The 27,164-nt window shown below is 38.0% G+C and overlaps 1 protein-coding gene across 5 annotated transcripts; it reads right to left on the reverse strand.

The window, feature by feature from the left end:
* Window positions 1–811: 811 nt before the first annotated feature.
* On the reverse strand, window positions 812–26,949 carry LOC113092159 (voltage-dependent calcium channel subunit alpha-2/delta-2-like). Of its 5 annotated transcripts, none has more exons than XM_026257769.1 (38): window positions 26,645–26,949; window positions 23,336–23,417; window positions 20,395–20,511; window positions 20,258–20,317; window positions 19,648–19,692; window positions 19,194–19,317; window positions 18,987–19,118; window positions 18,619–18,676; window positions 18,351–18,401; window positions 18,174–18,273; window positions 17,643–17,804; window positions 16,783–16,893; window positions 16,502–16,580; window positions 16,307–16,356; window positions 15,501–15,590; window positions 15,318–15,383; window positions 15,160–15,234; window positions 14,741–14,815; window positions 13,738–13,809; window positions 13,469–13,540; window positions 12,451–12,512; window positions 12,285–12,361; window positions 12,147–12,207; window positions 11,939–12,036; window positions 10,916–11,006; window positions 10,778–10,840; window positions 10,580–10,683; window positions 8,976–9,074; window positions 8,772–8,863; window positions 8,604–8,651; window positions 8,445–8,516; window positions 8,177–8,329; window positions 7,047–7,099; window positions 6,828–6,883; window positions 6,347–6,473; window positions 6,166–6,275; window positions 5,940–6,022; window positions 812–3,106 (listed from the first exon to the last, which is right to left on the reverse strand). In XM_026257769.1, the coding sequence occupies exons 1-38, from the start codon at window positions 26,740–26,742 to the stop codon at window positions 3,005–3,007; spliced, it is 3,270 nt and encodes a 1,089-aa protein (XP_026113554.1). In that variant the 5' UTR covers window positions 26,743–26,949; the 3' UTR covers window positions 812–3,004. The 5 variants fall into 5 exon arrangements, with proteins under 5 accessions (XP_026113554.1, XP_026113553.1, XP_026113552.1 ...); XM_026257768.1 differs by having other exon boundaries at window positions 13,738–13,812; XM_026257767.1 differs by having other exon boundaries at window positions 13,738–13,818.
* Between the last annotated feature and the right edge of the window lie 215 nt (window positions 26,950–27,164).

The following is a 27,164-nucleotide window of genomic DNA, read 5'->3' on the forward strand; positions in this document are numbered from 1 at the left end:
TAATCATAGTAAATAAATAAAACATAGCCAACTCTATTAATATGCATTCATTTATTTATGAATCATGATAAAAGTACACAGTACACCACGAGTAGTGTGCAAATGTGTATCAGTTGTTTGTAATGCCTGCTATTTTGGCTTTAAAAACAGTATGTGAGATTGTGACATTAGATTGTTTATTTACATAATTCCATAAATTAATACTAATATTACGAAAACAATGCTAGGTAATTCAAGAGAAAAAGTGCTCTCAGAAAAAAAGGTACAAAAGTTGTCACTGGGGCGGTATCTTTTCAAAAGCACAACTAAAAGGTCCAAAATGTACCTTCTGAAAAGCCCCAGTGACAGCTGTTGTACCTTTTTGTTTTCTGAGAGTTTTCTTGATAAAATAGTGTTAGCTTTCTGCCGAGTTCACTTAAGACCTTTCAGACTTTGAATCTCCATTTCAGACCTTGTTTCACGATGCAATTGTCGTGACTTACATGAATGCCCACCAGGGGTCGCTAGTGGATCAAAGCATTGGTGCCGACCCAATACGTTGGCCCCGTCCCAAATCGCACCCCAAACCATCACGGTCTTCCTCCGAGTGCACACTTTCGCGACGTAATGCAGCATTGACTTTGACATGAATATTTCTTTTTCTTTACGGAGCAAGGAAGCAGCTGAGTAAAGCCTCAAGTCTAGATCACCACACGAAGTAATCATAAAATAGGATGACTTGCAGTTGTTTTACTGCTGTAATTAAAAACCTGCTGTTCTCTTTCATAATCAAATACATAATTCTGGAGTGAAAAAAAAAATCCATACCCAGTTGACGTGAAAAATATGAATGTCTTTTTATCTCACCAAATCTCTTATAAACATCTCCCAGAAGTGAATGACACAATATGATACAAAGTTAACCTTTCATGACAGATTTGTGCCATCTGTACAAAATGAAGTGATATGGAAGACCGCAGAAAGGGAGGAAAAACCCTTCCACATAGTTAACAAACATCTGCAGGACGAAGAAAAAAAAAACGAACAAAAAAAGAATTAAAACATTCCAATTCACATCAAGTTCATTGTAACACTGATAATAGTTTTTACAGAAAGACAATAGTATAAATACTCTTATTGGCATGAAATAACACTGTTAGAACGCTCATAGCTCACATACAAACATTAAGCCGATATTCCAAGACAAGCATGAATCAAAGTCATCCAAAGAAAGCGGCTCAATACTGATATCATGCTCTCTTTACACTAATTCAGTAGCGCTCACTTGCATTTCAGCGTAGTTGACATAATTCCAAGTATTGCTCAAGCCATTACGATACAAAATACGTCAAGCGAAACCCTTTCAGTTCAATTCAGAAGAATCTCTACCCATTTGTTTTGGAAGTTTGGAAGATGAAATACAACCAACTAATTATTTTAATTTTTTTAGCTAAATGGACCTTTAAAATGTTATATATAATCACTGAAAAGCAACAAAACATCTGCGATAAAATCCAAAACATTTCAATAAAAGCATGAAAGCGTCTCAAAATTCACACTTGATACATTTCGCAAGCAATATACACACCGTATCTTTTAAAGTAAATCAAAATAAATACATATCGACCCTTGGATGACATCTACCGACTCGTTGAGTAAGATAAAGTTGGTCTGTTCAATGGCTCAAAGGGTCGACTCTCTTTCCAGTAAATGTTCTAAAATCATGAAATTTAACAGCAGTTATTGTTTTTCCCAGCATGCAGCGGGACATCGAAACATCAGCTTGCATTCCATTTCATTAAAACACACTGAACTAGATCAAGTCAGTGTGGAATAATCATATTTACATCAGAAAAAGTTAAAACCATTTGAGTGACTTTCTAAAGACTGAATCAGTAGAATAAGTGTAATAAACCCATACTGAACGCCAAAATACATGCACAGGCGAGTTTCACGAGAAAACACCCCAAAATCAACAGAAAAATACCCCAAAACTCTTAAGACGAAAATGAAGGGTATTTGTAGGAACATTGTGGATACTTCTTCGCATTGTGACACTATTTCACTGTTTTTACTATTTGAATAATTATAAATTAAGGCATTGTAACAAATGCTACCATGTTGTCCTCACATTACAGTAATAAGAAAAGTTTTTTTTTTCTCATTACGGTAATGAGATTTGGAGGGAAAATGTGCTTTTAAAATCTTAACGATCGTAAAAATGTGCTTCATTTTCATTATGTGAGATTTGCTATTTATATCTTTTGATTTTGGGGTGAAATATGAATTTTTGCCAGGTTTCATGACATTCACCCTTAAACTGTAAACATTCAATACTGTATATTTCTCCATCATTCATTCAGGGTCAGTCGAATCCACGTCCAGTGCTATTGTTGGTCCATTCGGACAAGTGCGCCAAGGCACTGTTGGGTAACAAACCAGGCAGCAGTTTTTAGACACAATATATATTTGCCCTTAAAACTTTCGACAAAAGCTCTAAATGAACACAAAACAAATTCTAAATCTTTTTATTTTTCCCTAAACGAAGCAGTTTGCGATTATACGACATTCTCTCTTGGTAAGGAAGCTTCAAAAAACAATATTTCAACGAAGGCTGCGAGTCCCCAGCGCTTGAGCATCCACATACGTCAGGGTTTGGCACTAAATCGAGAACGAAGCAAGACTCTAATAAACACACAATGCGAGATTGTGATAACAACCATCGTGTTCCAGTATTTTGAAACAATCCAGGTCCTTTCCTGTTTTTGGCAAGCAAAAATACTTTACGGCAGCAGAAAGATTGTTGTTGTTTTTTGGACGTTTTACGAATATAAAGGTTGAATGATTTGTTTTTTTTTTTGGGATCTGCACAATGTTGGGGTTACTAAGACACGTTTTCCCATCATGCTCTGCTGTGACAGCACAGAGCTGGAATGCACCTCACGATGAGACAGAGAGCTGGAAAATCAGGACCGGAGAGGAGTACGGATGAGGGACAGGAACATCGAAGGCAGTGAGACTCAGATTACGATTGTAGAATGAGGTAAAGCGACAATAACTGAATCCAGAGCAGAACTCCCATCGGACAGTGTAAAGAGTGTGCGCTGCCACACTCCGACGTGTTCTCCTGCCGGAAACAGAGAAACAGAAAACGGTAATGTTAACATTGACTATAGATTCACCATAAACAAAGCCAAGTAGTTTGTCACAGGTTGCTCGGGTGTTGCAATGTAGTTTTAAGTTGCTCCACTTGCTAGGATGATCTGCCGTCCAAAGGTAAAGCACAGTAACTACACATCTGGTCAAAATTGAGTTAAGTCCTGAGCTTTGTGACATCTGTTTTGTCTTGTGACAATGTCTCCCTGTTCAATTTTGTCCCATTTCAGAGAAACGATAGTGTCGAAATTGCAGTAACTACAAAATCCAAACTAATACCAAGGCAAACCGCAGTAAGTGAAGTTACTGCATTCTGGCTTTGTTTTCCCATTAGACACCACAGATACTATGCGGTCTGCCTTTGTATTCCGTGGTAAATGATGGTTGAATTAGCATTTAAACACAAATATCCAAAGACGGGTGAGGTAGATAGCAAAATATTAGCTCCTAGCAAGGTAAATTACAGTTTTATAATCAGTTAACACTAACTAGCCAGCCGCTAGCAAATTAAACAGCCTACCTGCATTGCTTCATAGGAACCCTGATAACGTAATAATAATCTGATTTATAATATTATTTTTTTTTCTGAGAAAATGTTATACACCTTTTATATACTTAACTGGAGATATGGTAATGGTACAGTACACATATTTTGAGCATCCCTTATTCTGTCCCTCATTTTCCTTTATGGCATCCCTAGTTATATTGTTAGGAAAAGTTTAAAATGTGCGGATTTTAACTACTTGGTCTGTAATTAATTACTTTTTCAATAAAATGAACATAATTATTTGTGGTGAAAGTAACATTGTAATAAGATGATCTTGAGGCTTACAACAGAGTAATTTTAACATTCACAACATGCAAACACCGATAAAACTTTTAAAGTTACTATAAACAATCAACATGTGGTAAGAAACACACAAAGAAAGTTGGATGAACTATTTTTTTTAAAATCTGATTTAGTTTGTAGATACTGCACATTGCTTTGCAATAGTGTTTTAGTTGTATAAGGTCATACAAAGTCAGAGTGCAGTATCTGCATTTTAGTGGTCAAAGGTCACATCAATGGTCATGTTTTTTATCTATAAAAAATTTAATCATAAAAAGGCTTTAAATTAATGCATTGCCAATAATTTACCCGCAACATGTTTGACTGGTTGATGTAAAAACTTTAAAGGGCATTTTTCTTTCATTTTCATTTTTCTCTTTTCATTTTTTTGCGTAGTTACTGCACTTTGCCTTTGTAGGGCAGTGATACTTTTGGTTTCTATGGTGTTCTGGGTGGTTGCCAGGACGTTGCTATGCAGTTTCTAAATTATTCTGGGTAGCTGATAGGACATTCCTAAGCAATCGCTTGAGTGTTCTGGGTGGTTGCCAAGATGTTGCTATGTGGATGTTCGTGTGTTCCTGGTAGTTGCAAGGATGTCTGTAGGTGTTTTACCAAGATGTGGTTGTTTGAGAGTTCTTCGTAGTTGCTTAGGGTGTCACTATGGAGTTGATAGGGTGTTCTAGGTGGTGCTAGGGGGTTCTGGGTGGTTGTCAAAATGTTGTTATATGGATTCTAAATTGTTCTGGGTAGTTGAAAGGACATTACGTGTTAATTTTGGGTGGGAGCCAGGATGTTGCTATGCGATTGCTTGAGCTGAGTCTTTGTAGTCGTTAGGATGTCCCTATGCGGTTTCTAGAGTTTTTTGAGTATGAATGAATGAATTATGCATTTATATAACACTTTATTGTGTGTTGTTGTACACCCAGAGCGCTTTACACTCATGTTGGGGGGGTCTCTCCTCAACCACCACCAGTGTGCAGCATCCACTTGGATGATGCAACGGCAGCCAAAGGGCAACAGCACCACTGCGCTCTCCACACACCAGCTACAGGTGGAGAGAAGAGAGATAGAGCCAATCAAGTGGTTGGGGATTATTAGGAGGCCATGACTGACAAAGACCAAGGGAGCAATTTGGCCAGGACACCGGGGTTACACCCCTACTCTTTATGAGAAGTGCCATGGGATTTTTAGTGATCACAGAGAGTCAGGACCTCGGTTTAACGTCTCATCCGAAAGACGGTACTTTTTGACAGTATAGTTTCCCAGGCACTACACTGGGGCACTAGGACCCACACAGACCACAGGGTCAGCACCTCCTGCTGGCCTCACTAGCACCTCTTCCAACAGCAACCTAGCTTTCCCAAGAGGTTTCCCATCCATGTACTGACCAGGCTCAGCCCTGCTTAGCTTCAGTGGGCAACCGGTCTTGGGCTCCAGGGTGATATGGCTGTGGAGATACAGTTGACAGAACATTTCTATGCGACTGTTTGAGTGCTCTGGATGGTTGGCAGGATACTGCTATGCAGTTTTTCGAGTGTTCAGATTGGCTGCCAAGAAGCTGCTATGCAGCTGTTAGGTTATCCTGAGTTGTTGACCAGATATATATATGCGATTCCCCAAGTGTTCTGGGCGACTGCCAGGATGTTGCTATGTGGTTAATAGGTACTCTGGGTGGTTGCCAGGAATCTGCTATTCAGTTGCTAGGGTGTCCTGGGCTGTCGCCAGGACATTACTATGCGATTACTTGAGTTTTCTAAGTAATTGCCAGGAAGTTGCTATGTGTTTGAATGCAACATTTCTAGGTGATTGCTTGAGGGTTTTGGCTTTTTGACCATGTGGCTGCTAGGCTGTTCTGCAAGGATGTTGCTATGTGATTACTCAAGTGTTCTGGATGGTTGTGTGAATGTTGTCCACAAAACATCATTTATGGAAGCAAACAAACTGTGTTTGATCAGAGCAACAGGCATCGCTTCACCTCCGAGTTGTAGTCGAAGCATTTGTCAGGGCCTTTCCGATAGCGGGCGGAGTTTAACACCTCACATGGATTCTCTTCTTGAGCTGGAGAATACAAATTAAGGAAACGCCACAAGCTCCGTCTGTCATCTATCCATCATTCAAACACAGATGACAGCAGTATTTCAGGGATGAAAGCATCTGTTAGTGTTGCTTTGTGAGCAGAGGATTATGGGAAGGAAGGATACACTTTGTTCTGACAGGAAGGAGTTTCTCGATCTCGCAGGAGCTGCAGGGCAGCGTCTCAGCCACCACAAACAACAGGTTTGTGTTTTCTATACGCTTGGCGTGGAACAACCTGACAGAAAGAGAGTTTGTGTTGGGAAAAATGTGCGTTAATATATTCATAAATCAATTTCACACACACACCTGGAGCAGTTCCCACAATCCTGCAGCACATTGAAGGAGTTGGTGGTGTTGGTGAAGTAGAACTGACTGTGAACCGTCACACAGCTGCTGCTCCCTTTAGTGTCCGAACTCTCAGCCCAGACATCTTCTAAAAGATACAATTGTGCATAATGCAATCCCAGAATGTTAACAGCTCATTTATAAATACAAGTACCACTAGAGAATGTCAAATTCAAATGTATGAGCTGTGTATTTATAGAGTTTGGAGTATTTGCTCAATAGTTTAACAGCATGCTAATGTTGTTTGTGTGCTTGTGCACTGTTGCATTATGGTTAGAATGCTGTCTTGGAAGGACCTGCTAAAAAACAACCACATCTTAATCCAGCCTAAACTGGTCTCCGCTGGTTAAAACTGGTCTTTCATTATGAACAGCTAAAGAGTGGCCTATAAAAACAGAAAAAAACAGCTTGACTGGTTTAAGATATTGTTTTAAGAAAGAACCTGAGGTGAACCAGCTGCTGTAGATGAGTCCATACAGGAACTGCTGCAGAACAGACCTGAAAGAAACCAGTGACATTACTACATGAGTATCTGAGTCAACGTTATTGGGGCATGAACTGACTTACGAAACCATAGATAATAGATGTTACATATTTTTTCTTAATGTTGCTCTAACAACCAACAGGGATCATTTTAGCAACATAGTGTAGATATATTTACCACGCCGCTGCTGACGTCCACCAGGCCAGACTGAGAAAATCAGCAATGGAGGGCTGAAGAGAATAAAACATGTGGATTCAACACAAAACCAATCATAATTGTAATTTTTTTTAATTTAGATTACATAAGCTTTATAAATAAGCTTTCTATTGTTGTTTGGTTGGATAGGATCGGACAATATTTGGCAATCTGAGATGCAACTAGGGCTGCACGACGTGTCGTTTAAGCATCAATATCGCGATGTACGAATCCATGATAGTCACATCGCAGGATGTGCGATGTAGGCTGTCGTAGTTGATCAGTTATTCATTAACTTTACGGCCCTTGACAAATGTGATTTGCAGATTAATTGCACAGCTTAACCATCAAAGAGTGAAAGTTTATCCTTTGCAGAGAGAGAGAGAGCGTGCGAGAGAATGAGAGAGCGCGAGAGCGACGAGAGAGACAGAAAGAGCGAGAGAGAGAGAGAGAGCGCGCGAAAGAGCGTGAGCCCAAGAGAGAGAGAGCGCAAGAGAGAGAGAGAGAGAGCGCGAGCCCAAGAGAGAGCGCGCGCGAGAGAGAGAGAGAGAGCGTGAGAGAGAGAGCACAAGAGAGAGAGCGAGAGAGAGAGAGAGCACGCTCACCGTCTTCAAACAACATGATCGCTGTCTTGCTCTCTCTCCCTGTCGCATATTAATCAATTGACATGATGGTGTCGATGTTTAAATCATTTAAAATGAGAATATAAGTGTGCTCACCCCATTTTTGTTTGTAAGAAGAAATTGGATTAGATTTCATATCGCAATAAATCGCAGATCTAGAATCTGAGCAAAAAAATCTAAATATTGAGAAAATCATCTTTAAAGTTGTCCAAATGAAGTTCTTAGCAATGCATACTACTAATAAGAAATTAAGATTTAATATATTTACAGTAGGAAATTTACTAAATATCTTCATGGAACATGATCTTCAACTAATGTCCTAATATTTTTTGCAAAAAAGAAAAATCTATTATTTTGATGCATGCAATGTATTGTTGGCTGTTGCTACAAATATACCCCAGCGACTTAAGACTGCTTTTGTTGTGCTCCAGGGTCATAAATATAATTTAACATCATGTGATCGTTCACGATGAACGTATCGGTTCTCACCACGTAGAATCCTCTGTGCGCGGCTCCCGTGTGGCTGCTGGCCATTGGCTCGCAGGCCGACTGATACTGGAAGGTCTGATGACGGGCGTAGATTGAGTTGTTGTAGAGGGCGAACATCAGGTAGGGGTCGACCTCGCCGAAGAACAACCCCACCTGAGGCAGACGTGGACACGAAGACACACAAACTCAGGAAAGCAGATTAATACAAAGCTTCTTCTTAAGATTTTTTATGCACTTAACAAAAGTTGGAAACAATCGGAGCATCCACCTTCTTCCAGTGATCTCTCTGATTGGACATCACCAGGAAACCGCCGTCATCGATCAAGTAACACAGCAAATCCTGAAACATACCATCTACATTCAAGACCAGATCAACTGACACTATGTTCAGTCATCATGCAGAGTTTGTGTGTGCTGTTTCTCTCACATCGCTGTTCACTTCACAGTCCATCTCGCAGGATCTGGAGGGGCCGCACTGCACGGCACAAACAGGAAGTTAGGATATCTCACCACACTCATGCCAGTACAGAAGAACAGAGTGCTAGAAGATGATGGTTTTCTTCCGTAATTCCGTTTTTAACCCTAACAATCTTACCTTATGTGCGGCCTGTCTGCTGTCTGACACGTTGCTGGCGAGGATCTTGAACTTGTCGACCCAAGCCTCCAAATCCAGCTTAACGCCGACCACTATAATCACAAACACAGATGAAAACAGACCCCAGAACAGTTTCTAAAGCGATTGATTGCTGGTTTATCAGAAAGCGAATGACAAAAGCAGCCTATTTTTGCAGAAGCACACCTGCAGGCTTCATGGTTTTGCCCGCGATCACAACCTCCACGGCCGTGGTGACCAAAATCCCCAAAGTGCCGTTCTCTGAGATTAACAGATCATCCATAGCTAGACACAAACACCAGAGACATTAAAACAGTCAAACACTTTCATACAGGCTGAATTAATGTATAAAGTCAACATGAGATCAAATTAAAACATAATTTTATGAATTTTGCAATAGTGGTTGCCTAATATAGGGTGCCTGATATATAATATGAAATTGAATAACATTTCATTATGACTGCTGAGATTAGTTATGTTGAAATATTAATTAATTAATCTATGGTGTAATATTAATGTATTAATCTGTAAAATTTAGTAACAAATATTTTTATATTTATTAACAAATACTAAAATATATAAATATAGCTGTGATATTTAGTTAGAAATGAAATATTTAGTAATCAATATTAAAATACGTTATCATATTTATTAATCAGTACTCCAATTTATTAAATTACAGCTGTAAATTTAGTAATCAATGCTGTAATATAAAGTAATAAAGTAATAATTAAAGAAAAGCTGTAATATTTAGCAATGAATGCTGTAACATTTAGTAATAAATACTGAAATTCTTTTAATATTTAATTAGCATTAGTAATCAATGCTGTAATATTTAGTAATCAATATTACAATAATTGAAGTAGAGCTGTAATATTTATAATGAATTCTGAAATATTCCTTTAATCAATATTGTAATATTTAATTAGAGCTGTAATATTTATTAATAATCAATGCTGTATTTTTTTTTTTGTAATTAATATTCTACGATTTAAAGCTGCAGTAGGTAACTTTTGTAAAAAGATATTTTTTACATATTTATTAAACCTGTCATTATGTCCTGACAGTAGAATATGAGACAGATAATCTGTGAAAAAATCAAGCTCCTCTGGCTCCTCCCAGTGTCCTATTGCCATTTGCAGAAATACATCGCTCCCGGTAAGAAACAACCAATCAGAGCAGCGGTTCGTAACTTTGTTTGTGTTCAAAATGTAGAAAAATGTATATAATAAGCGAGTACACCATGAATCCATTTTCCAAACCGTGTTTTTTGGCTTGTCCTGAATCACTAGGGTGCACCTATAATAAGTGTTTATATTCGGACTATTTTAGATTGCTTCGGGGGTACCGCGGCGGAGTAACCCAGTACCTTTGTGATTCTTCATAGACATAAACAGAGAGAAGTAGTTCCGGCTACGATGTTCTTCCACAAGACGCAAGCAGTTCTGTTTATTAACCGCTAGAGCGTCAAAAGTTACCGACTGCAGCTTTAATTAGAGCTTAATAATTAGTAATGAATGCTGTCATATTTAATTAGAGCTGTATTATTTAGCAATTTTTTTTGTATTTATTAAATGTAAAAATGTACAAAGAATTTCTGATTTTTAAATGTATTTTACAAAATATTTTCTCTGTCAATCTTAATTTCCAAAACAATTACGTACATTTCACAAAATTATTTTTAGAAAAAATGTATCCTACATTATATCATTGGATCTAGGTGTTTTGCAGAGGACTCAATGCTAATCAGTGACTGACTGGATAATTGTTTGGTTCGGACGAGGACTCACAGGTTCGAGTCGGTGTCCTGAAGATGTAGCCTTTGTTGTCCAGAGTGCGACGGTAGAAGTTTGAGTTCAGAGGTTCGGGATCCTCGTCCCATGATTCAGCAGCTCTGAAACACACACACACACACACACACACATATGCAGATGAAGCTGATTGTAATTGTAATGTCCATTAGCCCAGTCAGAAGCTCGGTCACTCACATGTTGGGGTAAACGCGTGTGACGCCTCCATTGGTAGATGCGAACAGCGCCAGGAAGCCATACCTGCAGAGATTTCTGATCAACATCTCAATGCACTGAACCAGGTAAATCAACAGTCTCCGACGGCTCGGATCTTACGTGTTGAGATCCTTGTTCTGCCAAACGCGTGTCGCCAGATTCCAGAGGATCCCAGAATCCAAGATCAGGTTATGAATGAGACCCTGATCACCTGTGAGCCCCATCACAAAACATTCATTCATCAGCTCCTCACAGTTCATGACTGGAGACAAACAGTTCGCTGAGTTCATCTGTGTGAGGCAGCTTCACATTTCAGATGGCCAGAATATAAAACTGATTCAATTATTATAAGTTTTATTATAAGTTCTTGATGAGTCATTAATTCATTATGCCTGCTGTAATTGTTTTTTGCCAATAAAATACTGCTATTTAATTATGGGTGATATAAAAATAATATAAAAATCAGTGCTGTAATATGTAATTACAAGAGATCAAGTATTTCACTCATCAGTACTGCATGTCATATTTATTTTTAATTAACATTAAATTTTTTCATTAAGGTTTATCATTTATTTATACTTCTAATATTAATATTATAAGTGATAAATTCTATAAAAATTGATTAATAAATGCTGAAATATTTTATTTAGAGCTGTATTATCACTGTATTATCAATTTTGTAATATTCAATTATTAGCTGACGTACTTAATAATCAACATTTAAATATTTATTCATCAATATTGTAATGCCGTATTATATTTAGTAATGAAAGCTGTAATATTTATTAATCAGTGCTGTAATATATAATTAGAGTTGGGATATTTACAAAAGCTGAAATGTTTATTCATCACTATTGTAATAAATTGAGCAATGATAGATAAATATTCATCAATCAATAATGGAATATTTCATTCGAAATATATTTAGTAATGCATGCTGTAATATGTTTTAATCAAAACTGTAATATTTAATTAGGGCTGTAACATTTCATAACAAATGCTGCTGTTATAATTCATCAGAGGCTCAAAAATGGTGTCTTCAATATTTTATTATAGTTCAGTAATATTTAATAACGAGTACTTAATGTTGAATTATTATTCTTGTAATATTGGTGATATAGTCTGGAGGTGAGCGTTACTCACAGTCTTCAGATTCAGGTGAGATCTCCACCATCAGAGACAGGAAGTCGGCCAGGAACTGTGTGTTATTCTCAGCCATCTGCAGACGCTTGCAGTATTCTCTATACATAAAGAGAGAAAGAGAGTGGATGACCATAAATCTACACAAAACACACAATATCTCAAAGCTTTACCAGAGCTAATATCATAACGGATGGATAGAGGTGTATACCTGGGAGCTAGAAACACGTGACCAGCCGACTCAAACGAGTTCGGCAGCAGAGACTGTAAATCTGAGGGGAAATGCGGGAGAGATTATTTAAGATTAAACATTACATAAAGCCTCATTCATGTGAAATGAAAGACTCACACTGCAGCTGTAACATGACATCGCTGAGATCGGCCTGGATGTAATATTCACTGTACGGAGGAAGTACCAGACCCAGACTGCAGGGGGCAGCACATGAAAACAAACACGAGTTTAGCATGTTTAGCGTCAAAGCTTACGATCTGAACAGCCAAATCGACTCCTGTACCTGTAATCGGTGTCGTTAATGGCCGTCCAGCTGTACATACGCGTGACCTCGTCGATGTAGCGCTGCGGGAAAACATTTCATTATCGGAAATTTTTCATGCAAAGTTTTTGACATTTCGTAGGATGTAGCAGAAAATACCATTCGTATTAAAATCTAAAACATCCAATGAATCTGTTTCTTCATTAGGACAGATTTAGTGAAATGTAGCTTGACATCACTTGCTCAGTAATGGATCCTCTGCAGTGAATGGGTGCCGTCAGAATGAGAGTCTAAACAGCTGATAAAAACATCACCATCAGTTATCATCTTGTGAAGCGAAAAGCTGCGGGTTTGTAAGAAAGCAACTATCATTAAGGCATTTTCAATTTAAACTGTCAATTCTGGCCAAAATATAACTCCATAATAAGTCCATCTCCTGTTGTCCTCTTGACCAAATATAATATTCATTGACATATAATTTATTACTGTTTTAAACCGTTTTTGCATGTAAACGGTGCTTGACCGGTGCATATTTCTCTCCTGATTCAGAAGAGATGACTTCCTCACTTGAGAAAGCAATATTACGGATAGAGGACTCGTGTTTTAACTGGAAGCAATGGAAATCTTTTTAAAAACATCTTAATGATGGACAAACATGCAGATTTTGATTGATGGACTTGTGTGGATTACTTGTGGATTATTGTGATGTTTTTATTATCAGTTTGAACTCTCATTCTGACGGCACCCATTCACTGCAGAGGATCCATTGGTGAGCAAGTGATGCAATGCTACATTTCTCCAAATCCGTTCTTTCTACATACTTAAAAGTTTGTACTTTAACATTAACAGTGAAATAATACCAGTCTGTAATGCAATTATGCAAATTGGGATGCAGCCTATCAGTGACATCACTTGAGGAATCATACGCATGTAGATCTGAAGATTGAATCTGTATTTCTGAGCCATTTATAGAAAGTCATGTCCCAGATATCATACATGTCCTAGTTTCATCTGACACATTAATAGCACACACACTTGCCTCATCCATTGATTTAATCAGAGTTTTGATTGTCATCTCTCCCGATCGGCCATCAATCATTTGCCTACGGATCTAAAAAGACAGAAAGCAGATGTTCAAACGAATCCATGAGCTGCTGCTGTTTTAACAGAAAGAGAACTGATTCAGCCAAACGTCATATTTAACACATGAAGTGAGTGTGCTGGTGCCGCCCACACCCAAAACAATGATTCATTTATTATGAACAACTGAGGAAGATGCAAGTTCAACGAGGACAGTCAGCACTTTACCTCCTGTTTGCTGCTGTCTTCTACTTCTGCATCCAGGAAGTCCAGCGTCACGGGCTCCGGCAAATCCTCTTCCTCCAAAACCATTAAAAAAAAAGACGAAAAAAGTTAAAGTTAACTAAAATAATATCTTTCAAAAAAAAATAATAATAAACTTTTATTTCAGCTTATTTTTATTTTGTTTTCTTTAAATAATTTTTTACATTTCTTTTATAAAATAAAACATTATTTACATCTTATTTTTATTTGAAAACAAAAAACAAAAGATATAAAAATGAAACACACCCACACACACACACACACACACACACATATATATATATTAGGGCAGGGAAAGTAAAAGTGTTATTTTTGCGTTAACGCATTAAAGCAACAAGTTTTTTATTATTATGAAAGTCTGTTATGATCAAGGCTAGTATGATCTATAACAAACTATAAAATGTTTTCTATAAAAACATTAATGTCCTGGCAGTGACAAATTTGCTTGTTTTATATTTACATTAATGTTATAAGTTGAGATTTAGGCTACAATAAATATTTTAACTGCTACTATGTAAAAGGAACACTGCTGTAAAAAGCATCTTATTTGTTTAATTAAAGTGTTTGCAAACCGAATGTTATCACACTTTTGTTCTTAATAGCAGTATAATACTTTAAAATGAAAAAAGTGCACAATACACTTCTTGCATTATTAGTTTTGTGCATAACAATGCAATTAATTACGATTAATCACAGACAATAATGTAAATAATAGCGAATAAAAAAATGTAACCGTTGCCCAGCACTAATTTATACGTATATGTATGTTACTAAAATAGCATTGAGGCAAACACACAATCATAAGCATGATTAAACCCATCCTGAACCCATCCAGGTCATACTGCATCCCCAAAATAATATGTAATACAAAAATGGACCATTGTGGCATTATTTCCATGACAAATAAATCATAAAAACACGAATGAGTGTGATTTCTGATGGAGCGGATGAAGAATCAGAGTCTCACTCGAGGCTGCAGGTTCGGGTGCATCAGCACGTATCCATTTGGGTCGATGGCAAAGATGTATCCGTTTGCTCCCAGCTACACACAGAGAGAAAGAAAAAGAATACTTCACTTCTCATAGTGAAGGGATAAAAATACTAACACTAAAAGAGAGTTCTTCAGTAGCCAATAATATTAACTTAGAAGCCACTCGAAATATCTGACAAAACAGTAACTATGTCTTCAATTGTTATAAAGATTTTGGAGCCAACACATTTTTTAATGATTAGTCGAGCAGTCTATCACAAGAAAACAAGACTTTTTCAAAATATATGTTATATCAGAAAAAACCATATTGAACACATGTAAAAACCCCGTAAAAACCGAACTGTTGAGGCAGCTCAGGGCACCAGTCATAGGTTTTTCAGGGTAAATGACCTCACCTTGTATTGTGGCGTGAGTCTCTTCAGCTCATCCAGATGTACGTCGACCCCCATCACCCCTAAAATCAGCTGATTCTGAACACACAGACACTGCCGTCAACGAGATGAACACACCAGAGTTTGTTTTCAGTGCTGATCTGTCGTGGACTGAGCCTCACCTGAGAGTTTCCGTCCACAGTGAGGTTGAACACCGGCATCGTTCCAGTCACCACCAGCCCCAGCCCCTGTTAATAAACACACACACACACACACACACACACACACATGAGGCATCAGAGTATGACGGAATCAGAGCGGGCCGTATGTTTCACACACAGCAGGCGGGTCGAAGCGGCTCTCACCAGCGCGTCCTGATAGACGTTGGTCCATTGCACCTGCTTGGCACTTCTTCCCGCCAGAACCATGGGGCGGCCCAACACGTCCAGATATTCCTGCCACACACATTAAAGCATTTTACCTTTCATTAACACGCCATTTGAGTTTGTATTAGGGCTGGGTTATATGGCAAAAATATAATATATAGATTTTTGATCATTTCTAAATGGAATATCTCAATATTTATGTATTTGAACTGAAATAAAATAAAAATTTGTGTCTATTCACAGGAACATAAAATGATGATGCTTTTGTCAATCAATGCATGCTTTTGTTTTACTAAATGAACAGAAGGAATGTAGATGTTCAATTTTTATAGAAACCAATGTGACAATACATACTAATAAACATTACATATTTACCAATATATATATTTTTTTTATACAACCAGAGACTCCCATCATAAATTTGATGCCAAACACTTCTATCGGTTCTAGTCTACTAGTATCGGTTCACTGAATTTTTAATCATCAAATCAGTGAAGTGCATACATTGTCAAAAAACAAATCCCTTACTAATCAGTTCACTGAAATAAAATGATTTACTAAAATAAATAACATTTTAAATTCAAATGTTGTTTTTGCTTCTTAAATTTGAATCAGTTTATAATATACGACTGAAGCGCCTCATATGTGCGATTTGCGAGACACTAAATAATGAAAATAGTTATATAAAAATTGTAAATCAAAACAATGTTTTTCATTCATTTTATATTGCCAGCCATGATATGCAAACGTGCACACATTAATATGTGTGTGTGTGTGTAACTCACCTGGGTGTTAATCCTTATAGCACAGATGGAGCGGATCTCGAAATAGTATCCTGCCGAGACAGTGAGACACTCGGTGAGATGTCACATGTAATTTATGTATAGTTCAACATGCATCACCACACTAGTCAACTTGTATGATCACAGTACGGGCAGTTTTTTTGTACTGCATGTCCTCCAAATGAGCACGTGTCTCACCCTTATTAGCACATGCGATCCACTGCAGCGGAGTGACATCATAATTGTGCTGCCCCACTGAGAACGTGAACACACGGACCTGCAGAGACCATCACATATCCCACAATTACCCTGGCGAATTAGACAGGAAACGAGCGGTTTCGCTGGAGGAAAGGGCTAATTATGAGGAACAAGCACTTCCAGAGAACAACGGCACACCAGAAATAAAAGACACTCAACAGAGAAAGAAGATATAAATCATATCATGTCATGTGAAATGGTATGGGCGGTGATGATCAGACCGTCTTATTGGGCCAGTTGTACTGCTCAAAGATGTCCTGAGCTCGGTCCTCCCCTCCGTCAGTAAATAACATGATGATTTTATTACAGTTGGCTCGAGGAACATTCGTCTTCTGCAGGAGAACGAGAAACAGAAAGAAAGAGGATTGGAATACTGTGTGCGAAGCAAAGAAATAATTCAGCACATTTCTTTAATCAAATGAGCTGTTTTTTGTTTTGAACGTGTTTTTATTTAAGGACATTATAGTGCAATTCTTAAAATGCAATTTAAAACCCATTTTTGAATGATTTTATTATTTGTGCAGAAGAGCTATTTAACTCAAATTTTGCATACATAAAATAAAAAAAATAAAAAATCATAGTTTTAGTGCGGGAACCAAACATCAGAAATGTGTCACGAACAACCAAAATAAATATGTTCCACATTTTTTGAAAGAATTTTCCAACAGACGTTAAAAAAAAAAAAAAAAAATTATGGGATAATTTCACCCTGGGTATCAACTGAGGCTTTATTTGTGATATTTTGCATATTTAAGTTTTACAAATCAGGTACTATATGGTTTTTATGGATGTTTTACAAGATTAAATTTACACCATGTCAAAACTGACTCAAGCTGATTTTTAAGTATATAAAATGAAGTTGTAAAAATGGACATAACTACATGAAAATGGTTAGTAAGTGATTTTTCTGCACTAAAATCATGTTAATACTTATATTATGGCTGTACTATTGTATTTGAACAGCATTTGAACTATTACAATTGGCCCAATCCACTTCCATTCTAAGTTGCTGACTGTAACCTGCATACTATGCATCAGATTTTGTCGACTGAGATGTTGTGTACATTGTGTTCAGACTTACATTGAGCAGCTGGTTGAAGGCGAAGTGAAAGCCGGATTTGTAATCGGTGGTTCCTTTGGCCTGCATCTGCTGCACAGCCTCTTTAAAGATCTTCTTATTGCGCACGTTTGCCTGAACCAGGTGCTTAAAACAGGGAACCACCGCCTCGGCCTTCTCATTGAACTACGACAAGAAGCAGAGAGAGAGAAGATGTAAATATACAGCTTCATGAACTCAAATGATAATTGAACATATAACTAACTTATTTAGTGTAATAAAAGCATTTTTATTCCATTATGTCTGCAAATATTTTTAGAATATTTTATCAGCTGATAAAATATGTCAAAAGGGTCATTATTTTTAATGGACGATGCACTTTAAAATTTGAGTAAAATATTGAATAAATCCAGCATTTATTTTAAAATGTTTCATTTCCTGTAAAATAATGCCTTTCTTTGGACAGCTTGGCTAGATATTGTCCACGAAAACGCAAAGTGGGCTATCATATCAAAACTACTTTCAAAATCCAGCAATCAAAGGTAGCTGTCTAACCCTGGCCACGTTGACGTAATCGTCGTCTGAGAGTGTGTCGAGCATTTCCATGACCGAAGCTTTGATCAGTTTGAGAGTGAGTCCGCTGACGCTTCCGCTCCTGTGAATGAAAACAATGTCAATGTTAAACAAAACCAAGCAGACCAGCAGCTTGTAACAAGACAAACAACTACTCACACGTCTACCAGGATGACCATATCTTTAGGCGAGGACGCTCCTTGAATGTACCTGAGGAAATCAGTGATACAAGTTTAAGTATTAAAAGCCGTTAAGTCCCACCCTCAAACCTAACCTGACCAATCAAAGCTCAGGTTTGACTATGGACAAAAAAGTTGATTTACTGTAGGTTTATTGGACAGTTTGACCAATGATTAGAAGTCTCCAAACGCAGTTACTGGTTGACTGAAAGAAACAAAAATCAAACACTTGAAAGAAAATGCATTACCAGGGTCGGCGTCGTACATCATAAAGGTCAATCTTATCCGGCGCCCTCCAGGGAGCAGCTAAAGAGAAAATATATTACTTATTTGGCACATATGAGGTCGACCGATTAATCGGTTTTGCCGATTAATCGGCACCAATAATCCATTGCTGGAACTAGTGCGAAGCACTATTTTAGTTTATGTTTAGAATCCATTGTAAAAAAAATATTGGTTATATATACTGGATGATCAATTGTATCGGCCAGTGTGGTCCAACCTGACTATGGATACAGGCAAAATCCTCTATTGGTCTCAGGATGCAATCTGATTGGTTGGTTTCACAATTCACGGCAAAAAAACCTGTGATCTGCCTCATCATGCACAGAGTTACCTGGGTAGTATCTTGTGACACCGGTGGCGCTACCAAACGCTTGCCAGAGCAACGACGGGTCGTCTCTGCTGTTCTCTATGAAGACTCGCTCTAATGCCTGCGTCCAGTTCAGCTCGTTCAGAATCACCGGAGCTACCGACAGACAGATACGTCATGAACCCTCATCGACTCATACAGAGATCTAATAGCATCAGTCTGGATCCTCACCGCCTTTGTAGATGTCTGTGGGGATCTGGACGGCGGTGTGTGAGTAATTGACATGGTTTTTGAAGTTTGGATCGTACACAAACTCCAGTTTCAACGACATCTGGGAATCAATGTCCTCACCGTCCTGATGAAAATCATGATATAATCAGAGTCCATTGTTTCTGCTCGAGTCTGATCTTCAAAATCATTGTCATGTGGTGATAAATGAACATGCAAAAAAGTACTTTCGGAGTTAGAAGTTTGAGAATCCAGCTTCTAAAAAGAAATGGTGTATGAATGCATGAATATTTTTTAGAAACATACCATAAAAAGCATCATTTTCCTTTACATTACATATGCTTTTCTTAAAATAGTTCACAGGCCCACTTTTAAACCATGAAAATCTACACTGAAAGTCTTGCATTGTAATTTTTACGGTCGTTTGCACATAGGCGATAAATAGAGATGTACTCACATAGTCCATCTCTGCTTTAGAGTTATAATATTCAATATTTTCCTCCTGAAATAAACACACACAGAACAGAGATACAAAAATCTGCTGTTTAAGATCAGTTCGAGAACCTGAAGATTCAAATACAGATGTCCTCCACAAAACAAACTCTTAGCTCAGCACAGTTCACTCGTATGATCGTGTGTGGTCAGTCGAGCTGACTAGCTCTAATGAGTCAAATCAGTCAGAAAAACAAGACGTCGCAGTCTATTGGGTTTAAACAGACCCTCCAGCTACAGACTCACAGAAATCATGACTCACAGCGCGTGTGTTTGTCTGTAAAGCTCGTATCAGGATCAGAGAAACATAGATGTGAATGTCAGAGGAAAAAGAGCATCAAGTATCGCAGATGGAGAAAACAAAAACCGTAGCGTTTGATTCAAGAATGAAACGCTTGAGAGGTGCGGTTCATTTTAATGAATCAGTTGAAACAAAATAGGATTCATTGATCTGAATCGACTCACACATGCAAAAGCAATGTGATAAATTAAATTTCAAACCGAGCAAAAAGTATTGCGTAATGCACATAAGTGAACGTAAACACCATGAAGTGGTGAGGTTAAAGTCATCTGACCTTGATCCCATCCTGCCACCGATGATCTTTCTGAAGACGCTCTGCTTCACTTGCGAGTTTCTGGAGGAAAATACAGACCAGAACCATCAAAAATGATCCTTAAGGAAGAGCGATTGTGATTTTGTGTGTTGTATTACCTCAAGCGCTTTGCGTTTCTTGGCCAGCAGTCTTTCGATGTCAGTCGCAACTTTCTCTACGATTTCTCGAGGGTTGTTTCTGACCAGACTGAACTGCCTTCTCTTCTCACTGTAGATCTGAAACAACATCAAAAACATCCTCTTGATGATCTTTATACACTACTACCATTCAGATGTCTGGGTAAAAAGTTACCAAAATCATTCTAATATGCTGATTTGCTGCTCGAGAATCATTTCTGATTATTATAGTTTTTTCAACATTTTTGGATCAATAGAAAGTTCAAAAGAACAGCACTGATTTGAAATAAAAAAATTGTAACATTATAAATGTCTTTAGAGTCAACTGAATTAGGGCTGGGACAACGCGTTGAGGTCATCGATGATGTTGACTCAAAATATGTGCATCGATTCGTCAACCTGTTTTTATTTCTCTAAAAAACATTTGCAAAACGTTTACCTTATGTGCGCTGAATATACTCGATGGCCGGATCAACATTCTGTCCAACGTTATATAACCAATCCAGGGGTTTTTCTGCATTAATCTTTTTTCTTTTGGCGGCTGTCAAAGCCTTATTTGATTGGTGAGTGAATGACTGCTGCACCTGACAGGGCGCGTACGAGAGAGCGCCCCGGCTGCGCGCGCACTCACAGTCTTCAAACAACACGAGCTCTTCTTGCTCTCTCTCTCCCTTGTGCATATTAATCAAAATCATTAAATACAATAGAAAAAGGGCGAAACACCAAAGTTTCACGCGCGCTCGTGCACTCACAGTCTTCAAACTACACGAGCGCTGTCTTGCTCTTTCTCTCTCTCTCTCCCTCGTGCATATTAACCAAAATTATTAGACACGATAGAAAAAGGGCGGAACACCAAAGTTTCAGGTGGAGCATTCAGAGATTTTTTTCTCCATGCTGGCTCCCACTGTTAATAATTTTTTTTATTTTTTGGAAAAGCACTGTCTGTATTAGCTTAAAGCCCTCAAGTTTACATTGGTTACTGTATTCTTTCAATTGCTCTAAACAAGTATTTTGGGTGACCTTTTTTATTGAATGCTAGACATCAAGTTGTTGTTATTTTCATCTGAAAGAAGAACTTTTTTTCAGTAAACTAGGCCCTATGTGTTCAGTAAGCTTGTTTCAGTAAGCTTTGTGTTTTCAAGGCTTCAGGGTTTTATTGAATGCTATCTCTATAAAAGTGCAAAGTAATGCATTCTTAGTCAGTCTTTTATTTTGTAATTGTAAGAGCAATAAACATATATTGCAATGTTAAGGAATTCATGTTTTTTTTCATTCAGATATGTAAATCATCATGTATAAATTGTTAGTAGTCAATTAATGGGGAGATATCGATTCGGTCTGGAAAAATTAATCATTAGATTAATCGATGCATCGAAAAAATAATCGCTAGATTAATCGTTTAAAAAATAATCGTTTATCCCAGCCCTAAATTGAGTGCATCCTTGCTAAATAGAAGTAGGGTATTACAAAAAAAATAACTTACTGACTCCAAACATTTGAATGGCACACACGTATATTCTCTTGATGTATTAAATATACCATCAAGAGGATGCATCAGCAGGGGGAAATGGTGAGCGAGCTGCATGTGTGTGTTTTGCATTATTAATGCTCATCACTGGGAAACCCGTGTAACTTCCTGTCAGATGTGACGCACTAAGAATAAAAAACTCATTTTGCAGTGATTCTACCTTTTGTAAATGAGTGTCTGCGCTCCAGCGTGAGGTGTGAGACAACAGCTGCTGAAAATCCAGTGGCGTGACTGAAGCCTGAAGCCTCATTAACCCAGAAAATAACCTCCGAGTCCAGAACAAGAGCTGTTTAGAGCTCAGATCAATACAGGAGCATCAAACACACGCTCACTTACACACTGACAACTTGAACTTTCAGGCGCAGCATTTAAAGCAAGACAATGAGTCAAGACAAAGCCCGTGAACTTGTTATTCCCAGGAAAAGACAAAAACAAAATAAATCAATGTTACAGCATTTATGCAATCCAATCTAGTCCTGCTGCATATAAAACGAGACCCAGCTGTTATTTAGCAGTGTTTATCTGTTTGCATTGTTTTGGTTCTCGAATTTGAAATATGCAAATGTGACAACGGCACAAAATAAGAACTGAATGCAATTTGCACACCACAATTCTCAATCCTGCATTTCATTTTACTTTCAGTTTTTCCAACTATGATGTTACTCCTCATAAATTAAATCGGTCACAACAAAGAACTGTAATGCATTATCAGTGATATTTAATGGTGAAACTGTGAACACAAAATTCACTAAACAAATGCACAAATCCACACTCTGAGATAAATATAATGAGTCTGTAGCAATGGAGAGGCAATCAAACACTCCTCTTCCAAAGACTGATGAAAGTCGAGGTCAGAGGTCAAGTGTTAGGGTCAAGAGCATTAGGATGGTTCAGAAGACACGGCTGTCACATGATGTGTATTTCTGCTGAATAAAATCCCACCGGTTTTTATCCCAACTCTAGAGGCTCTTCATGAGAAGATCAGTTAGTTATCATTAGAAACATGTTTATCCTAAATAATAATGATGACCGAACAAAAAATGCTTTTACAAACGTGCTGGTTATATGCCTGTATTGATCATCATCAGCAGTGGAGCGCTCTGTCTGCAGCACTGTGGCATTCTGGGTAAATGAATGAGGGGCGAACCATCTGTTCTCTCTCAGTGATGTGAGCAGACACACACACACACGCACACACAAAGCTTCAGGATGCATTCAGACGCTGTCGCCTCTCGATGGTGGAATGGCAGGATCATTATATTCTCCAGCATGGATTCTGCTGGAGTGTCGGAGTTCTTCATTGTTCGTGGGTGTTTGAGATGCGAGCCAGACCCACGGTTCTGAGCACATGTTTGACAGAGATACTGGAAAATCCACACACACACACAGTCTTACCCCTTTAAGTTGCTGAGCACCACTGATGTGCTGCAGGACTCTGTCAATCTCCTGTTCGATGCGACGAGCCCAGTGCATGATCCTACACAACACACACGAGCAAAACCGTTATACAATGGACGAACACAGCCACTGCTGTAGGTTTCATGACAGAAATCAAGAATTTATATCACGTTTTTGATTGTTTATTATATGATTGATAACGGAGCAGAGCAAACAATGTCAAAAAGTGTAGAAATACAACATTTTAAGTAAAAAATAAGAGAAAACATTATTTCTATAAAACAAACAATTGTTGAAAATTGCAATGCAGACCTAGTATTTTGAGTGGATTCTTCTCTGTAACTGCCGTGTAACTTGCGTCTGATTTGTTAAGTAAAATTTACCTCAGAGGACTACATTTCCTACCATTCTGGGCTTTCAATGTGTAAGTTGCATTGCTGCCTATGGAGGGACAGAAAGCTCTTGGATTTCATCAAAAATATCTTAATTTGTGTTCTGAAGAGGAACGAGAGCCTTACGGGTGTGACACAACATGAGGATGAGTAATTAATGACAGAATTTCCATTTTTGGGTGAACTAACACGTTAATCCATCCATGGTTCCCTCTTCCAAAAGGAAAAAAAAAACAAGTAATGAAAGAAGCTGTTTTGGTGCTCAGTGCAAACTGGCTAGGTATGTTATAAAATATTTACTATCAGATATTTGCTCACTGAATATTATCACAGAGCGCAAGGAAAACCTGTGCAGCTGTACAACTTTGCTTGCTAGCTGACAAGTGACGTTAGCTTGCTAGCTACAGTTAGCTACTTGTTTCTGTGGACAAAATTTAAAATTTAAAGCGTCTATGAAATAATTTTCAAGGTTTAAATACCTTTTATTGCCAATGTGTGAACAGCATGTAAGGAAACTTAAAAAATGAGAGCATATAGATTTATTATTATGTGAAGGACTCAGTTTTGCTGGGGAAATCCAAGCACATAAATCACATTGTCCGTCGCTCGCTTGCATTTCTATGGAGTGTCTTCAAGAACACGAGCAATGAGTTGCTGACCACAGATTACTTAATGGCTACCAGTGTTGCTAATAACAAGGGTTTCTGTACTCTACACAGAGCCCTTTAACAGCTACATATCAACATATTTAGGAGATAAAATTTCAACGTAAATCAGTATCTGGGTTGCCGGTGTGTTTGATAATCAGACGATTTTTCATAAAAAAAATACATTCAGTCAACTCAAATTACCAGACTGACTGTATATATAATAAAAACAATACAATGATGATGATCTCAAACCAATACCATGGATTGTATGTCTCTGCAATACTGTAATGTAATGTCATTTTATTTTTATGACCTCAACTGAACTGTCCTCATTCGTACTACACACACAGTATCAGTTACAGAACATGATATAATATCCTCACAGCTGGCTAAACCGATCGATATAATCGATGTACAGAAAGCGATGTGTTTATACCGTCCACAAACACACCGGCTACAATCAAACCGTGCTGCTCGATGCACCACAGTCCTGGTCTACAGATGAAGATGAATTATTTAGCATCTGTGGGGTCCGTTCGGCTTCATTAAGCCCTCGGCTCTGTTACAGAACAACATGTACGGTTAAATCACAACCCTGCAGTCTGATCATAAATATCACCTGTTTCCACGACAACAGATTTGTACGTGATTACAGCTCGACTGCAGTTATGTTATATTACATAAGTTCAGGTCGTTTAGCATCCACACTCCGAACCTAATTAAATCGCAACTGTCAATTAACAAGAGAAGATCATACGGAGCGATCGCTTAGTGAAATCCCTACAGGTTGAGCTTTTAATAATCTGTGTTAATTGAGAGGATAAGACGAGTGGACAGTTTTGGATACTCTCTCTCTACATACACACACACACACACACACACACACACTGAAAATATCAGCCATCATGTTGGTTGTTGCCCATAGTCACACACTGATAAGGCCTATATTTTCACATTGTCTGATGAGTTATCAAATGCCACTAATGATTGAAAAATATATATTATATCTGTGGACTTCACTGGAAAAAGGATAAAGGTCACTTGTTAAATTAATATCATAAATGACATTTCATTATTTTTGTGGAATGCAGCATGATTTCCGTCTCGGCTTTCCATCGCAGCGACTGTAAACACACACATGCTCTGGTTTCCTGCACGTTTAGCGGCATGTGTTACACAATATGTAGAGGTGAGAGTGTATCAGGGTGTGTGTGTCAGTGATTCAGACGATCTGATGCACTCTCAGCAGCTGATCTGAGCATGCCCAGAAACACACACACACACACACGCAGAGCTGGGATCTTCTCTGCTGCCTACCTGACACACACTCCCTGACGCAGACACAGATACAGGGGAACGAAAGGCTGCTGTGACCCATATTCACTTTAGAGAGAAAGATCAACTTTAAGCCACAGAAGACAGTCTTTGAAGATAGATAGATAGATAGATAGATAGATAGGTCACTGATGTCTGCCTGCCAGAATGAGTTAATATACATTGTCATATGTAAAGCTGACTATATATATATAAAAAACATGAACATTACATATAATTTTTTTTTTCTCTATTTTAGACCCCCCCCCCCCCCCCAAAATAAAAAAATAACGATTAGCCGCCATATTTAACTAACTTCAGGTGGATCAATTTTTTTCCCAAAGTAGTAAACTCACATTGTACGAACATGTTCATGTTAACAAACATTTAAGTGTGTGGAAATGTGAATTTATCATATGAATAATGTGGAAATAATTGTAACGTTTAGAAAATGAGCGTTTCTTGCATGTAATGCTGTGAAAATTATTATTTCTTCAGTATAACGGTGTGGAAATATGATTTTCTTATGTTTAATAATGTGTGTAAATTACTTTCTTAGGTGTAATGTTGTGGATATGAGCTTTTCTTTTCCAGAATCTGTTACACGTAACGTTAACGTTGTGGAAATGTTATTTTTGTAACGTTACGTGCATCGCTGTGGAAATGTACATTTCTTACGTGTAATGCTGTGGAAATGAGCATTTGTTACATGTTGTGGAAATGATTACATATTTTGAAAACTGTCTTTTCTTGTGTGTATTTCTTTGATGAGCAATGAACATTTCTTAAACGTAACGTTGTGTAAAAATAATTCATAGGTGCATTGCATAATTCAATTTCTAACGTGTAGCGTTGTTTAAAATGACATCTTACGCGCGTGTCTTACGTGTAACGCTGTGGAAATGAATGATTCCTTCATGTAATCCCGTGAAAATGTGAGCGTTTCTTACGTGTAATGCTGGGGAAATGTGAGCGCGTCCACTGCGGTCCACGATCCGCTGAAAATCCCCATCATCAGCAGCAGACACGCGTGAGCCCATCTCGCCATTTTCCATGAAAAACACCCCAATCCGGCCGAGCAAACACTATTACGGTTATCCAGGAGAGCAGAATATCCAGACACGACGCGGTAGTAAACGCTCTTTTTGTCTGAGAAGTAACAATGAAGTGAAATTACGGGATATCGGTGGGCGAAAGATGCTGCGCGTGATGAGGCTGACGTGCACGCGCGCTCGCAACACCCCACAGATCTGCGCGCGACCCCATTAATTTCCCAAAGACACTGAAACACAAACCTTGGGAAAAGACATTCTCTTAATATTCATAAATTCATACAAATACTAACTCTTTATATATATAAAAGGAGGGAATACACTGTTATTCATATTTATGAAATAAAAGCACAATAACAAACCTCATGTTCCAAAATAAAATGAATGGTAGAGTGTGAATTAACAAAAATATATGATA

This window comes from Carassius auratus, unplaced genomic scaffold, assembly GCF_003368295.1.
Source record: "Carassius auratus strain Wakin unplaced genomic scaffold, ASM336829v1 scaf_tig00214501, whole genome shotgun sequence".
In the NCBI taxonomy this organism is placed as follows: Eukaryota; Metazoa; Chordata; class Actinopteri; order Cypriniformes; family Cyprinidae; genus Carassius; species Carassius auratus.

Coding starts and splice junctions, on each gene's coding strand:
- LOC113092159 (XM_026257767.1), bottom strand. CDS start 26,742: ATGGCGAGATGGGCTCACGCGTGTCTGCTGCTGATGATGGGGATTTTC. Junction 17,805..18,173: donor ATTACGTCAACGTGGCCAGG/GTTAGACAGCTA, acceptor TTCTTGTCGTAG/TTCAATGAGAAGGCCGAGGC. Junction 8,517..8,603: donor ACTGTGAAGTGAACAGCGAT/GTGAGAGAAACA, acceptor GGTATGTTTCAG/GATTTGCTGTGTTACTTGAT.